Here is a 17,114-nt window from a genome sequence, read left to right on the forward strand (position 1 = left end):
AGTCTTCTACAACTCCAACACTAAACGTGTCTGAAAAGACTAGAGGCAGCCAATCTCCTGGGGGAGAGTGGACAGAGGGAGCTGGCACTGTAGGTACTGAAAGACATGCGGCTTCAAGAACAATGGTTAGTCCCAGCCAAAGGTTCACCCTCTAAATACAAGGTTAAAAAAATGAGAAATCAAACTTTTATGTCTTTTCCACTATGTATATGATAAAAAACAAACAGTGCTGTTGTTTCAACACCAAATGAGGCCAGCCTGTGGTCTGACCTGAGCTGGATTAGGTGGCAGAAGCACTTGGAGTTATGATAACGAGCCCTGTTATATGCACCACACTACTGGAATTAAACTAGGCTGATAAATGCCACAGCTAAAAAAACAAAACAAAGTCCCTTAGCACTCGTAGAAATCTGCAGTCCCATCCAAAGACCTCTGAATTTCCTTTCCCATGTTTTCTGTGCTGGTAGGGGAGGGTCAGGGTGTGGTGGGAGAGTGGGGGAGACGGATTTCGTAGTGATTTTGGCTCCTTGTCATGAGGAACAAGTCTGTCTGAGAGCAGCGTCCCATTTCCGGCGGGGGAGGACTCCGTATGCCTTCACGCTCTCTGGCCAGGTGAGGTCAGGTGGGCATGTAATTCACCTGCACCCCCCGGAGAGTCCCACACCAATGGGGCCCCGCCACAAACCTCACATGATGTACACCTTCTCAGCCTGGGAGAAGTTGAACACCTCTTTGGTTCTAGGGCAGACCACCTTGTCGTCTTGGCGAATGGACAGGAGGGACTGTAACACAACATGCAGAGTGGCATTTCAGGGGTTAAATAAGATCATGGCTTAATAAGATCCATGGCTCAGCCCTGTGTGGCGGTGTAAATCCGTCAAACCCAGACACCTCAAACTGGTTTAAACAACTTATACCACACATCAGCTGTGTAACATAAACATCCAACATAGAGAGAACACAGAAAAAGTTCAAAAAGATCACCCAGCAGGTTATGTAACTACTTCCTAGCAACCAAGATTAGAGATCCAACTCATTTCATTCACAGTTGTCAGAATGGTGAACACTGGCATGATGAAGTGAAACTTTAAAGTAAGACGGCTGGTCTGGCAGTGTCACCCAAGAAGTAGCTGTGGTTGCAGTTATCTCCTGGTCATCTCAGGTTTCTCTTGGCTGATGCAGAGACATTTCCATTGTGAGGAAACTGGGTATGAAAGTGCCTCCCTGCATCTCCCTAACAAACTGAAGGTAACCTAGTTTAGTTAGCAACACTTCAACTGCTTATGGCTTTCACTGTTACCATAGAAGGGTGTAATTTTTTTCCAAAATACATCAAAGCTAATTTTCAAACCACTGATACACCCTTTTCTTCAAGGCCCCGTTTCAACATTAAAACCTTCCTGCAATCAGACTGTAATGTGTCTCACAAACAGGCATTCTTTTGTCATACCACTGGAAGTGTAGCCACCATGAGACGAATTACCCCGACAATCTTATTAGAATGTATTAATAATTAGTGTGAAATTGAAATAAATACCAATAAAGATTTATCTTTATTGGTATTTATTTCAACACTTCAACAGACATTCAGTTTCACTCACTCAGAATGGAGCTGCAGTCAAAAGGTCCATTACTCATATTTCCTCTGCATACATGGCAAACGCCCCATTCACTATTGAGCGTGAACACACTAAATGATGCACACACCTAGATACTGTACACCTCACACTATATCCACACACAGACATTTCATTACTCACACTGTATCTGCACACACACATATGCACTCACACACACTCATTGTGTTTCTCACTGTGTGCTCTCACACACACGTTGCGTTTACTCACTGTGTACATGCACCCATGTTACTCAGAGCGCACACACGCACACTTGTGGCATTACTCACGTTGTATCCATACACATAGCCATTAGGCAGCATCATGGGTGGATTGTTCTCGTTCATCACCTCCCCTGAGATCTTGCAGACGAGCCGCGAGTTGGCACAGTGGGCCATGGGCAGTGGCTGGGCCAGCTTGTTCAGGGACTTGCTGCACACGGGGCAGTCGGGGTTTTTGGAGGTCCCATCTTCCTTATAGCACTGCCTAGAGGCACGCAAGTTAAGGAGAACTGGGGAAAAGGCACAGTTGGGAGCTGATAACAGAGTGAGCCAACATCCTTATCTATAGTTATGAGATGGAAGGAGCAGGGAGTTAACTGCACAGTTAAGATATGGTAACATTTGGTAACTATGGTAACAGATATGGTAACATTTCATATGAGCGTAATAAAAAGCACCTGAGATGGTTCAGTGAGAAACCCCAGGAAAGTGTTTGGCTGGATGTGCTAAGCGTGGGAATCAGCCCCTGGAAGGGCCACCAAACATGTTCTTGGTGGTTAATTTTCAAATACTTCAAATACAGAAAGTGTGGCAATACTTTTAATCTCGAAACAGATAAACATGCTCAAAGCTTGCTTTAAGTAAAATCTGTGATAATCTGTGACAAGAACATCCTCACATGGTCTTTGAGAATAAAGGATGATTACTGCGATTAACAAGAGTAAATGTTAAAAGTTTGGACTCCATTACAGAGCCAATCAGAGAGCTGGGATGGGGGGGGGCAGAACAGAGGATACGGAGTCTTAATGGCTGACAGGCCTGCCTGGAGGGTGATAGTGAACACAGAGTTGTTGCCCAGCTGGTGGAGTCTGTAGTTGTCATAGCGGAACTGCTGGATCAACATCTTCCAGCGTGCAGGATCCAGCAGATCCTGACAGGACAAGGAGAATGGGGTGACAGCATTCAATACTAAGAATGTTCATTTTGTTTCGCCACATATACAATTATAAAACAATTTCTTCCACCCTATTGTCCCTATTGATCAATTAATGTTCCAGCAGCGACAATATTAGCTGATATACCATGGCTAAAGGGAATTCTCATGCATTGTTTTAATATTATAGGATGAACATACGGCTAACATTAGCTAGCTAGCTACATTAAATAAGAGTAGCAACCAGATTTAAGAACTTTTATTGATTACATGTAACAAACCTCATTCATATAGTGCCTAAAAACAGCTATAACTGTGCCAATACTCCTGATACTCACAGACTAACTAGCTAGTTAGGGAATCCAAGCTATGTTGCATAGCAGGGAAATGATACAAGGTTAGACTGAAGTGGCTACAAGGCAGAACGCTCGCTTCTGGAAATCATCACTTGAGAACAGGAAACAGTGGAGTCACATCTTTTTTGTCCAAAACTAAATGTGTGCACCCTCTGTTGCAAAAACAGATGCTTTAATATTACACAGCTCCTGTTATACAATATCCCATATTTAATCATGCTGGTTTCCCAAAGCATGCTGGGAAACTCCAACCCTTTCTAGGTGAATAATGACGTACTGCAAAGAGATCTGCATCCACTCACACTATGAGGCAGGAGAATTAATCAAATCTATGCATTATCTGTTATTTTTATGTCGTGTTCTTGGGTTCTTATGTAGTGTTCTTCTCTCCCACATGAATATTGATAATGACTGGATGTTTTTGTTGGGTGTGTGTGTAGCGGAGCTGAAGTGATTAGCTCGTGTGAGTCCTGCGTAAAGCCTTAGGTAGCGGGTAGCAGGTAGCCGAGTGGTTGCAGCGGCTACGTCACTCCCTCTGAGACCTGGTTAAGTAGCGTTGTCGCCGACAGGCTAACGGCAATTTGACTTTAGCTCAACTGGCAACGACGCTGGCTTTAAGGGGTTGGCAGCGAGCAGTAAGAACCTCGGTTCGAAACTCGCTCGCTCGCCGACCCACGTAACATCATATTAAAAACACAACGCAAGATACCACCCGTTACATTGGTGCCGTGACTCGGATCTCTGGCTAAAGCACAGCTTGGCCGCCAGTGGTCGCTGAGGAGTCAGAGGAGGTCAAAGGGGGGTGAGTGTAGCAGAGCTGAAGTGATTAGCTCGTGTGAGTCCTGCGTAAAGCCTTAGGTAGCGGGTAGCAGGTAGCCGAGTGGTTGCAGCGGCTACGTCACTCCCTCTGAGACCTGGTTAAGTAGCGTTGTCGCCGACAGGCTAACGGCAATTTGCCTTTAGCTCAACTGGCAACGACGCTGGCTTTAAGGGGTTGGCAGCGAGCAGTAAGAACCTCGGTTCGAAACTCGCTCGCTCGCCGACCCACGTAACATCATATTAAAAACACAACGCAAGATACCACCCGTTACATTGGTGCCGTGACTCGGATCTCTGGCTAAAGCACAGCTTGGCCGCCAGTGGTCGCTGAGGAGTCAGAGGAGGTCAAAGGGGGGTGAGTGTAGCAGAGCTGAAGTGATTAGCTCGTGTGAGTCCTGCGTAAAGCCTTAGGTAGCGGGTAGCAGGTAGCCGAGTGGTTGCAGCGGCTACGTCACTCCCTCTGAGACCTGGTTAAGTAGCGTTGTCGCCGACAGGCTAACGGCAATTTGCCTTTAGCTCAACTGGCAACGACGCTGGCTTTAAGGGGTTGGCAGCGAGCAGTAAGAACCTCGGTTCGAAACTCGCTCGCTCGCCGACCCACGTAACATCATATTAAAAACACAACGCAAGATACCACCCGTTACATGTGTACGTTCATGAGTGTGTGTGTGTGTGTGTGTGTGTGTGACGTTTTGATCCCTGGGGGTCAACTGTCTGTGTTAGACCTCTCAGCCATTTGCTGGCTATTCCTCTGGTATATCCCTCTGTGCATGGTGTGTGTAGGGGTGTATATGTGGGTGTGTGTGTGTGTATTCATGTGTGTTTTGTCTGTGCGGTTATGTGGGTGTGTATGTATGTGTGTTTAAATGTGTGTTTTGTGTGTGTGTGTGTGTGTGTGAGTGTGTGTGGGTGGGGTGTGCAAGTGTTTGTATGCATCTCTGTCTTACCTTGTATGGAGAGATGTGTGTGTCAGAAGGGAACGCCAGCATGCCCATCACTTGCCGAACCTCATCCAGCTGCCCGCCCTCGGCCTGGCTGAAATGCTTCCTTGCGTGCCTTGGGAGGGTGTGGGGGAAAGATCAGCACAGCTTCACAGCACAGGAACTCATAATAATTGTACACTAAAACAATTATGTCCCTATCACACAACTCAGTTACGTAACTTTCTTATTTGCCAGGTATGAGAAGAAAATAACGTAATTTTACAGTCAAGAATATGAAATGAATCAGGAAATTATTGCAATATGTGGTACTGAGAACACATTTTTTGAAATCAAATTACCACCTAACAAATTAAAACTAGCCAGACTGGTTTTTACTTTTTCCCCTAAAAATATCATGTCAGTGGAATTTTACTTGCTTTACTTGTTCTGTCCCCAGCATGAAAAAAAGTGCTTTGTCCATCTGCTTTCCAGTTGTGACAACAGTCACCAATATACCACGAGAAAAGGGCATTTTTCTGTATTGCTTTAATATCATTGCACATTGATAAACATACAAATTGCAACTGATCCATTCCATATTGCTAAGTTACTTAAGATGGAAACATCTATATCTCTTTCAAGAAGCAAGTAGTTCTTATACTGAGCCAGCAACTAAACTCTACTGTGTAACGTTAATAGTCTATGAAATAAACATAAACCAGCTTGTTAGCTACCTTGTTCACTGGCTAGCTAGCAAACACGCCCAGTCATAATAAATACTTTAAACCATCATTTGATTAGCTAGACGACTTCCTTAAATATAACAAGCTGGCTACCTCTAAAATGATCTTTCATTGGTTAGTTCTGTAGATCTATACCTACAAATAACTCCGTGGATCCCCACATTAGCTTGATTACTAGCAAACGAAATAAAATAACCATACTTTACTTTACGAGGCGATGTAAGCATTGCTGTTGTCAGGGGCTTAGAGTATCACAAATGAAGCAGCCTTCAACAGATTGTAGAAGACAATAATAGCTAGTCTTCAACAATCGTTCAGATAGGTAGCCTGTTAGCTCACTAGCTATATTGTCAAATTTATCGCTAGATAGTTAACGTTAGCTCCCCAGCCAGTTAGCATCGATTATGCAACGCAGCGATTTTCAGTTAATCTAGCTGCACGTATAATAAAATTTTTACGGAGGCAGCAGACATTGAGGGAGGAATTTGGAGCTTTACTCGCCGACTACAATTCACGTTCATCAATAAGGTAAGAACCAGATCCGTTATTAACCCAAATATTCTCGAATGAATTGAAAAGTGTACTATCCAAGTAGTAATAGAAGATTCTTGTTGTTGTAATGATGACAGTAGCACACACACAAGTAGCAGCCCTAACTGGTTAACATTAGCTACCATTATTGTGATTAGGCGACTGTAATCTGACACAAAATATTGCGTGGTCTGTCCTTCAGCATGACTGAAATGTCAGCTGCCTCTGTAAAAATCTTCTTATACGTGCAGCATAATTAACAGAAAATCGCTGCGTTGCATAATCGATAAATCTATAAGGCATGTGAGAGGGCCGTGTGTCACTGCGCCCAAAACGACTCCAAATAAGCCACAAAGTACAATCAAGAACTCCATTGTAGGGATGTCACGAGAACCGATACTTCGGTACCAAGTCGATGCCAAAATTCTGAAAACGTGACGCTACTCGTTTTTCTACAGTACCGTAGGTATCGGGGATGTTATTCTTCCGGACCTGACGGGGGCAATATATACGCCTGTTTGTTTTTCAGTACTTGTTGCAAATTCCTTGTAGGGGCAACCTACTTGGCAATAAACTAAATTCTGAAGTATTCTAGTCTGCCGTTAAAATGCGAAAGGAAGAAGAACACTAGGAAGGTTGCGACAAGTGCAGCTGCAGCAACAGCTCCGCCCCGACTCGTCGAAAAGAAAAACAGTAAGAGTCGTGTATGGAAGTACTTTGCGTTCGAGGCGGATCATCAGGGATTAATAATAAATTCGCAAAAACCAGTATGCAAACGGTGCCATCGAACTTTACAGACGAAAGGAGGAAACACTTCTAACTTAGCGAAGCACCTCAAAGACAGACATCCAGATTTATTCAGAATTCAAAGTGAGTTTCAATTCATGTTAACGTTACATTAACAACGTATCCAAAGTGTTGTCCTTGCTATCCTGAAAAACACGTTTCCATTATTTTTGTTTGAGACAGCTGGCATTGCTGTGTAGCCAACCATGTTCCATACGACGTTTGCAATGTCTAAACGCTAAAGACTACCGTGTTTAGGCCAACGTAATGTAACCATAGCTTGTAATAGGCTACCGCCCTTACCGTTCAGTCTGTCATCTGTCACCAAAATATAACGTTAGCGTTTTAAATAAATATTTCCGGACTAATGGTCTGTCACCATGTCAGTAAATTTAAACTACTGCTTGCACTCTGAGTATATAGAGGTGTGTGTGTGTGTGTGTGTGTGTGTGTGTGTGTGTTAGTACATTGTGTGTGGAGCCTCTGCTGTTTTCTTACAGTCATTGAGCTATACCTGATAACTGAAATCTCATAATTTTCCTTTCACAGTATTAGCCAGAGGAGGATGTCGACCAGGAGAGGCAGGACCAAAGTCAGCAAACACATACACAGCCAACCATATCAGAAGCTTTTCAGAGGCACAGAAAATACCATGCCACTGTTCTTTTTTTTTGGTAATGTTAATAGTTGTTACTTTTTATTATTATATATAGACCTATTTATTATTTCCATATTTTTTCATGTCTTGGCCAGGTACTGCAATTGAAATGCTGTACCATCATAAAAAGTTGATTGTTTGTAATTAGACACAGTATTGTTTGTTTTAAATACTTTAAGGCTACATGCCACTGTTCTTTTTTTGTAATGTTCAAATGTTGTAATAAAGGAGTGTATGTTGAAGTACATGAGATTTATTGTTTTGTTTTTGTTTTTTACTGTGGTATCGAATTGGGTCTCGAGTTCCACTGGCATTGGTATCGACTACTAAATTTCTGGTATCGTGACATGCCTACTCCATTGAGCTGTGCAAGAGCGCTTTTCTTCAACACAAAAACTCACATCATGATGACGCAAGCGTTGCTCGGGCCTGGAACGTTAAGCGCAATGTGAGCACAGGCCAGCGGGGGAATGGGAAGGGGGGACAATCCTGCTCGGGCATGGTACAAGGCAGCAGGGCCTAGTGTGAGTATGCCTTTAGGTGATGTTTGGAAAGTTACTATTAATATCATAACAAGCTAGGTACTACTTTTATTCGTGGTTTCTCTTCTTGCTTTATGTATACTATAGTTATGTGGAGTTCAGCTAGTTATGGATATGTTTTATGAAAGCGATACGGCATTCAAACCCCTGGTACATCATGAATATTGGCATAGTTATTCGTTTGTCTGAAGAAAGAAAAGAAAAGAAAAGCATCATTGTTCAACTGTTATGTTTTTTCTTATCCGCATTATTTTGTGGGGGAATATCGTTTCAAAATAATTTTGTCTCATTTTGCAAACCATTTTGTGGAACTTTCGTATCATAAGCTCCATGTATCGTATGCCTAGCGTATTCTGACTGTTATAATCACATTCATCCGCAACAATCTGATTCATGTACATGCTTGAGTCTGAAAAGCTGTGTTCCAAATTTCTGAAAAGCATCTTTCTTATTCCTGCCATGTTAAATAGCAACTTGACACTTAGATAAACTGCATGAATTTTTCGTTTTCTTTTCTTTTCGGTGATTTGGTAGTTAACCCAAGATAATAAACTGCATTCTTCCTGTGCCATTGCACTCTACTAAGTATCATACTACATGTTGTAAGTGGTAACATAATGATTCCTGTGAGGGGATTACTCAATAGCTTCAAGTGGACTTTTTAAACAAAGTTAAAACAGGAATAATTCTGTACCACTAGTTTTTGTCACTATCGCGATGCAAGAACAGCGCTCCCTACCTGACAGCATCCATGCGCTTGTTCTGCCGGATGAGCTCGATGAATTCCTGGATCCTCAGGCTGAACTCCAGGCAGCTCTGATAGGAAAACCATGTATACAACCACACATACATACATACACATATAGATATACCACCAATGTCTCAACCGTGGTACCCATTTGACATCAGCATGATTTGGCATCAAATCCAAGCAGCAAAAAGGGAAGGAAGACATTTACACGTCTTGTTCCTAGACCTAGCCAATGCATTTGGATATGTTCCATACTCCCTCCTATGGACAGCCTTCAAGTTCTTCCAAGTGCCAACGACCATCATCAACCTGGTAAAGAATTATTTCCAAGACGTACAATTTTGTGTTACAATGAGTTTACAACATCATGGCAAACAGTAGAAATATGAATAATGGCTGGGTGTACCATCTCCCCGCTGGCCTTTACTATAGTAATGGAACTGATCATCAGAGGGTCTCAATGGGTAGCGGGAGGAGAGCGTTTAAGATCTGGTCAACGTCTACCCCCAATCTGTGCTTACATGGACGACATGACTACCTTGACCTCAACCGTTCCTTGCACAAGGTGACTATTGAACAAACTCCACACCAACATCTCATGGGCACACGTGAACATCAAACCCAGCAAATCCAGAAGCATCTCTATCGTCATAGGAAACTCACTGACCAGAAATTTCACACTGAAAGTACACTGATTCCAACGGTGTCAGAGCTTCCTGTCAACAGCCTGGGACATGGAACAATGCAAGCCTCAAGGATGCTGACCAGAGTAAACATCTAGGAGAAGAAACCATCAATAGCTTGGCCCACATTGATAAGACCTTCCTTCCTGGAAATCTAAATCTGTGGTGCCTCCAGTTGGGCTTGCTCCTTGACTGATGTGACAGTGTACGATCTTTCCATCACAAAGGTAGAAAAACTGGAAAGGACAGTCAGTTGGTATGTGAAGAAATGGCTTGGACTCCCACTCTGCATCAGTACTATTAGATTGTACGGGAAGACCACTCTGGCGCTGCCCATTTCAAGTCTAGTGGAGGAATACAAATGTACTAAGGCAAGGTTATTAATGACACTAACTGAATCCACTGATGCAGCATCAAGAGCAGTGACACCTGTTTGTCATCAGGAAGAAAGTGGACTCCATCTGAGGTGGTAGAGACTTTTCACAACACCCTCATAGCATAAAGCAACACCTGAACTGAGAAGAAAGCTGGGGGTGGAGGAGGTGAGGCAGCAACAGGAGGCAGCACACTGCGCAAAGGCAGTATCACAGGCCAGACAAGGCAAAGACAATCTCCAGATAGGAGAGTCTGGAACACCGGAAACTCACCTGGAGGGATATCTGGGAGATGGAAGGGAACAGACTGAGTTTGATCATTAGAACCACCTATGATGTTCTCCCCACTTCCAAGAATCTCAACCAGTGGGTGGGAGAAGATCCATCATGCCCCCTTTGCAAAACTCCAGCAACACTTAAGCACATCCTGAGTGCGTGCCCAATCAGCCTCCTGCAAGGGCGCTTCACTTGGGAGACACAACCAAGTCCTTCGGCAGCTAGCCTCCATTTTGGAAGAAAGGCGGACCAACACCAATGCCTTACCCCCTGTCAGCCATCCCAAATACACACTGTGGCCTTCATATCAGCTGTGCAATGTACCAACAACCCAACAACAACAAGGAAGCCAAGCCTGCTGCACCCACCCTGAGGCTGGAAACTGTAAGTTGATCTGGACCGGAAACTAATTTTCTCACCAGAGATCCTCTCCACCAAGCTCAGACCAGACTTGATCCTGTGGTCCAGCTCTTGCAGGCTCCTATATATTGTCGAGCTGACTGTGCCATGGGAAGATGCGGCTGGGGATGTGTATAAACACAAGAAGCTCAAGTATGCACACCTTGCAGAGGAGGCAAGACAAAGGGCTGGAAAACATACATGTTCCCAGTTGAAGTGGGCTGCAGGGGGTTTGTAGCTATTTCCACCACCAGGCTACTGAAAGACATGGGAGCCCGAGGACACACCCTACGGCAGGCTATCAGACGCCTATCCGAAGCTGCAGAGAGAAGCAGCAACTGGCTATGGCTAAAAAGAAAGGATAACATCTGGGCTGCACGCTGACCAACAGCAAAAGAGGTAAAAGCAGAGGGGGGTTACCTGTGGCTGCAAGGTTCACCGTTGGGCCCATCAACGAAACATTAAGGAAAGAGGGTGCCCACCTGATGACCCCAATGATGTTTTTACCCCTGATCCCCCCACTCAACACCTCAAGACTGCCAATTACTCAGGGACTTTAATATCTAGTCCTATCTGCTTGACTGATACAACAACACGTGCAACCATACACGCACATAAAACTGGCACACATATATAATCAAATACAAGAGTGCAGGAGGATAAACAGTAAAAGAGAGGAAGAGGTGGGAGGTGGGGAATCAAGAATCCCCTGGTAGCCTCTGCCTCCCATAAAAGGAGCGCTGGTGGAAAAGTGGCATCATTTACTACTACAGTCACATTCATGTCAAAGCTGCAGGACTTATGATATATTCAACTATTTAAGTAGTCATAAACCATACACACAGTAGAAGACTGCAGAAACCATAGTAATTTAATGCCACATACAGCAGTCTCTTCTCATGAATGGATGGAGCACCCCTCTGCCATCTTCAAAAGGAACACTGGTTTCATTGAAAGGTAGCCATGCTGGCATGCTGAATACATAAAGTTTTGACTAAAGCACAGCTTCAGCCTGTGATAACCGAGGCTTACACTGTTCAACAGAAATGCTCAATTCAAATGGAGATGGATTACTGATTCAATTCAAGCACATACATTTGACCCATACAGCTGTATTAATCATGTACACATATAAATCGTCTTTTCATCTTGTATTTTGTGACAGGACATATTTTTAAGGCAATGTTGCTTCTGAGTATAGGGCTGATACCTTCATCTTACGGAGGCGGGACTTATTGTCATGGCACCAGGCCAAGCAGGTGGCTGTTTCCTGTCTCTCCAGAGACTCCTCGACCTCCTTAGCGGTCAGGAACATCTCGATATTGACCAGATCCTGGAACACAGGGGTGCGTGTGAGGGTTACATGGATCTCATGGCACAGGGTGTAAAACACAGCAGCATGACATTCAGCTTCAAAATATCACTCCTGCCCACCCAATACAGACATCTCAGCTGTGAGGAGCAGCAGCTCTACTGACCAAACCAGTCTGACTGGAACAAGAGAATGCATCATTAAAGATGGACTGGAAATCAGCTTTCCCTCTCTTAAATAAAGGTTAATTTTGAACTCAGTTTGTGAACAAAGACAACAAATTGATTAAAAACCACTTTGAGAAAATAAAACTATGCTGTCCTCATTAATTGTCTGCAAGTTTTCTCTGATGCTTGCTAACACGAATGGCAATCTGCGATGGAGAGTCTCACTCTGTGCGAATCACCACAGGGCACTGAAACATCAGCTCTACCCATCCCTACTGCTAGAGGTCAGTAATGTATACAAGCTTCTGAAAGTTCTGCTTTTATTGCTTGCAAAGGATCTATGCTGGCTATTTTCTGGGGTAAGATGTTTTTTTTTCCTTATTTGGCTGTTCTAGCTTTGAAAACACCAAAGCCCCCCGCTGTCCAACCCAACACACCGCCCATATTAAAAATAGCTACTAAGACATGGAGGAACACCCTGATTCTATAAACAGTCTGTTGCTGCAAGTTAAACTTTTGCATAAATCGGGTGGCTCAGTCTCTTCTGCGCAGCTTTAGGCCGCGTGTGAGATTGCATGGTTGCTGAGATCTTGGTTCCCGTTTTATTTTGCAGAGTGAACATTTGAACTTTAGAGTTGTCCCTGACGGGGCTTCAACAGTGACTGAAAGAGTGGGAAACTACTTCAACTACTGCAAGTCAGCAGCCCCTGAGACAAGCTTCTGCAAAACATTAGGGAAAGCCTTTCCCTGGCCTAAGTTAGAGACATTTTTCACATTAACATTTACTAATATGAATCAACCACATTGTAAAAGACATTTTGAATCAAAATGCTTATTACAATGTGGCATCAAAGTCATCTTTTTGAGGGTCATTCTCTCTGGACTTGACGTAAGTTTCAGAAGGCTTCTGCCAAACAATTAAAATGTTTAGCATCTGTTCAATTTCAGGATGCGAAAATAGAGATGCTAGCAGTCCTTCTCACTTAACATAATTCTGAGAGCAATCTGAAGAAGGGAACACAGAAACTAGTGGCCAAGGAAAAACACAAAGATTATTTTTTATCAGGAGACTCAAAAGCACTATATATATATATATATATATATATATTTATATATATATTATATAAATATATATATATATATAATATATATATTATATATATATTTATATATACATACAATATATATCTCGGTATTTTCTACGAAGTGGGATAAATGTTCGGTTATAAGTCAAAGCCACGTGTGAGACATCATAAGCACTTTTATTAAAAGAGACTGTGATCAAAATAAAATGCAAAGGGTTTCCTTCCCTGTTTGAAAATATACAGCTGCAAAACATGTAAATGAAAAATTGTATCGGCAGTGTGGACCAGCACTGTGTTGTGCAAGAGAACTTGTGTGAGTGAGTAGGGCCGGGTTTGCACGCAGACGCAGAGGGAGGGTGGGGTTGCGTAGAGATTGTGACGGTATGCTTTTGCTCTCATTCAGGTTGTATGGGGGCGAAATTCGCTCTGATTGGGCGAAATCAGAGCGAATCCGGTGAAGCAAGCAAAATTGAGATAGCGAATCCCCAACTTTATGCGAATAAGAACCATGTGAGAACCAATCAGTTCAGCGTGTGATGTGTTTGGTACGTCATGTTCTCTAGAGAGGCGGGAGTAAGTGTACTGTTCTAGAACATATTGATGTGTGCACAGTACAATTTAATTGGCTTAAGAAAATGTATGTTTTAAAGCGGGAGTAAGGCTATAGCTATCGTTAGTTAGGCTGCAGTATGGATTAAATGCGGATGCAGTATGCAGTGTGGGTGCAGTATGCAGTGTAGATGCAACATGCAGTGTGGATGAAGTGTGGATGCAGTATGCAGTGTGGATTACAGTGCAGATACAGGATGCAGTGTGGATTACAGTGTGGATACAGCGTAGATGCAGTATGCAGTATGGATTAAATGTGGGTGCAGTATGCAGTGTAGATGCAACATGAACTGTGGATGCAGTATGCAGTGCGAATATAGGATGCAGTGTGGATTACAGTGTGGATGCAGGATTCAGTATGGATTAAATGTAGATGCAGTATGCAGTGTGGGTGCAGTATGCAGTGTAGATGTAACATGCAGTGTGGATGAAGTGTGGATGTAGTGTGCAGTGCAGATATAGGATGCAGTGTGGATACAGAGTGGATGCAGGATGCAGTATGCAGTGTGGGTGCAGTATGCAGTGTAGATGCAACATGCAGTGTAGATGAAGTGTGGATGCAGTATGCAGTGTGTATGCAATGTGGATGCAGGATGCAATATGGATTAAGTGTGGATTACAATGCAGATGCAGGGTGTGAACTTCACATCCAATTCATCTTAATCTATGGAGCAAAGTTAATCAAGTGTGCCACCAGCTCAGCACGGCACCCTTCAGGAAAGCTCATCCCCCTATCCTGAGAGGGTTTCTACATTATGCGTCATGAGACGACCAGTTTACAGAAAAGGCCCTGTCATCCACCCCACCTCAATGCCGCTCTGGCGGGCCAGTTTGACGGCAGTGTTGTAGTAGCCACAGCGCAACAGGTGCTCCACCATCATGCGGTCCATGCGCTTTCTTTTCCACACACTGGCAGCTGCCGGCTGGTCGCTGCTGTGCTCCTTCAGATGCTCGATGCGCCGCTTGCAAAGCTTGGCGCTCTCATCCTCTGCCTGGATCGACTCTGCAGCCTGTGGATAAACACACCAAGGAGAGGCTAGGGATTGGACGTAGCATGATTTCACTGTTCAGCTATGACACGCTAGCCTGCTTATCGCATGCTGGATGCTACAGGCTGCAAAATGGGAATTTTTAAACACAACTTGTTACAACTTCAATTGAAATTACATATATAGGAGAGGCTTCTCTTTACTTAAGTGCAAATGAAGAACCTGATGGCTCTTGGATCCATACGACTTCCTTTACAATTATTTTAAACACAGAACGTAACCACAGTGTATGCCAATGGAGCCATTTAATAATTGATTAAATGTCCCCCTAAACTAAATAAAGTAATAGCTCAAAATCCAGCATGAAAGGTTTACCTGTAAATGTTGAATCTTTAACAGCAAGCCCCGTGTATCAAAATGTTTTGCTTTCTCAGCTTCTTGTAAGATACAAAAAATTAAAGTTCACAATTTACAATCCAAAATGTCACCTGTGAGGACGGCCTTCAACTCACAAGATTTCAGGCGTGTTTGTGAGCCTGTAAAATCTGAGGCAACATTTCTGTTTTCCCTTTAAACTGATTTAATCCACAGACAAATGTACTTCTAGGAGTGAAACTGAGGGGGCGGTTTCACCCATGAACTAGGTTCAGGCTAAGGTTGCTGTTGCAGTGGTGTGTTGGTCAGGACACAGGAGTCGGGTTTTGGGTTCAGAATTTTATTTGGTGTGTGAGAATCCACCTTACACAGTGTTTGTTGGTATTTGGTTATGTTGTGTGTGTGTACAGATGCACACAACACAACTTTTTTTTTTTAAACATTAAGCTGGTAATACCACTGTTTTCATTAAACATTAAGCTGCTATTACTGCTGTCTTTCTGCCACTGCTTTTATTTATTTGTTTTATTTATAACTACATCAGGAGAAGCCATGCAAAATTTTATTGTACCTGAGTATAATGACAATAAAGATCATTCCATTCTATTCTATTTGTCACCAAGGGTTTGGCCTTCTAAGTTCTTCACCCCACAGGAATTGGTGCAGTGCTGAGGTGGGCGAGGTCACCACTACTTTTATATTGTCCCAAATCCTTGGCCCTGTTGGGTTTCTTATTGGTGGCCAAGGGATATGGACAGGTCAGAGGGCAAATGGTGACCCCAGGGCCATCCTTGGGGGTGTGCCTGTGCCTGTGCCTTGGGTTACTTGCGGGAGTCCTGCTGATAAGGGGAGCAACAGGACCAGTTTGGGCAGGTTACAACTGAGTCATAAACAAAGGGTCTGTGAGAGGTGGGGGTTGTGTGCACAAACAGGGACTAAGGAATGTGGCCCTTTTCTAGGAGGCTATCGCATATGCAACCATTTTTTTGAGAGTGTGTGAGTTAAAATTAGGGCTACCCCCGACCAAAGATTTTCCTAGTCGACTAGTAGTCGTTAGTTCAGTCCATTAGTCGACTAATGGTCGCACATTTATGATATTAATTTAATTATTTAAATATATATTTTTTGGGGCATCAGAAAATGGTTTGAGTTCCAGGGAATGTTATGAGTAACATTGTTAACACTGTACTACGTTACAGAGAAATACAAAACCGTAAAAATGAGCCTTTAAAATATAAATTTTACAAGTGCACGCACAAAGCGAGCCACCTGTTAACAACAATGCTAACGCCAAAAGCGGTAATGATTCTGAATGTGTTGGAACAACCAGCAAGTAGACTGAACATTTTGCTAATTTCCACACAGTATAACATAACACAATTTATAAACGTGTAACACCAACACAATGATTTATAAAACAAATGAGAAATAAAAACAGAACATTAAGTCAAACATGCAGTAAGCGAGGTAATTTAGCTTCACCAGTCGAACACTTGGATAAGCCTAATAGTGCATATGACAATATATTTATTTCGCTGCATCTAGCCTTTATTTTGCAATTCGTTAATGTTAATTAGGCCATTAATTATTTAGCATACTGGAATAACCCTTTTGCGCTTACAGTCACACCCTTGTGATTAGCCGTTTAGCGCGTATGCTAAAACCGGTGCGATTACAACACTAGATTGGAAAAATTCTAACTAATTTTAGCTTTGAGGAAACAGCGATTTAACGTTAAAAATATAGCAAATGCTAACTGAAAACTATGAGAAGCTAAATAACACTACTGAAAACATAACGAACCGTGTAACGTAACACGCTCTACATATCAAAAAAATAAGTTATGTGTGAAAGGGATAATAACTTTAGGCTACTTAGGGGATAGCTGGGACGAAAGTAACACTTTTCAGATAAATGTAATTTTAAAAGATCACGTTACAGACAGAAACTAATTTTCGTTGTGAT

At 43.0% G+C, this 17,114-nt stretch overlaps 1 protein-coding gene across 2 annotated transcripts in view; it reads right to left on the bottom strand.

Moving 5' to 3' along the window:
• Positions 1-17,114, bottom strand: part of LOC118792943 (E3 ubiquitin-protein transferase MAEA) — a 32,171-nt gene continuing 15,057 nt past the window's right edge. Inside the window, exons 3-9 of one of the 2 annotated variants that reach the window (XM_036550815.1) lie at positions 14,592-14,795; positions 11,823-11,945; positions 8,869-8,945; positions 4,894-5,002; positions 2,635-2,768; positions 1,907-2,102; positions 1-782 (exon numbers count right to left, since the gene is read on the bottom strand). In XM_036550815.1, coding sequence (XP_036406708.1) covers positions 687-782; positions 1,907-2,102; positions 2,635-2,768; positions 4,894-5,002; positions 8,869-8,945; positions 11,823-11,945; positions 14,592-14,795 — 939 coding nt within the window. In that variant the 3' untranslated portion in view covers positions 1-686. The remainder of the gene's footprint in view (positions 783-1,906; positions 2,103-2,634; positions 2,769-4,893; positions 5,003-8,868; positions 8,946-11,822; positions 11,946-14,591; positions 14,796-17,114) is intronic. The other variant, XM_036550817.1, reaches the window with a different exon arrangement.

This window comes from Megalops cyprinoides, chromosome 18 (genome assembly GCF_013368585.1).
Source record: "Megalops cyprinoides isolate fMegCyp1 chromosome 18, fMegCyp1.pri, whole genome shotgun sequence".
Taxonomy (NCBI): Eukaryota; Metazoa; Chordata; class Actinopteri; order Elopiformes; family Megalopidae; genus Megalops; species Megalops cyprinoides.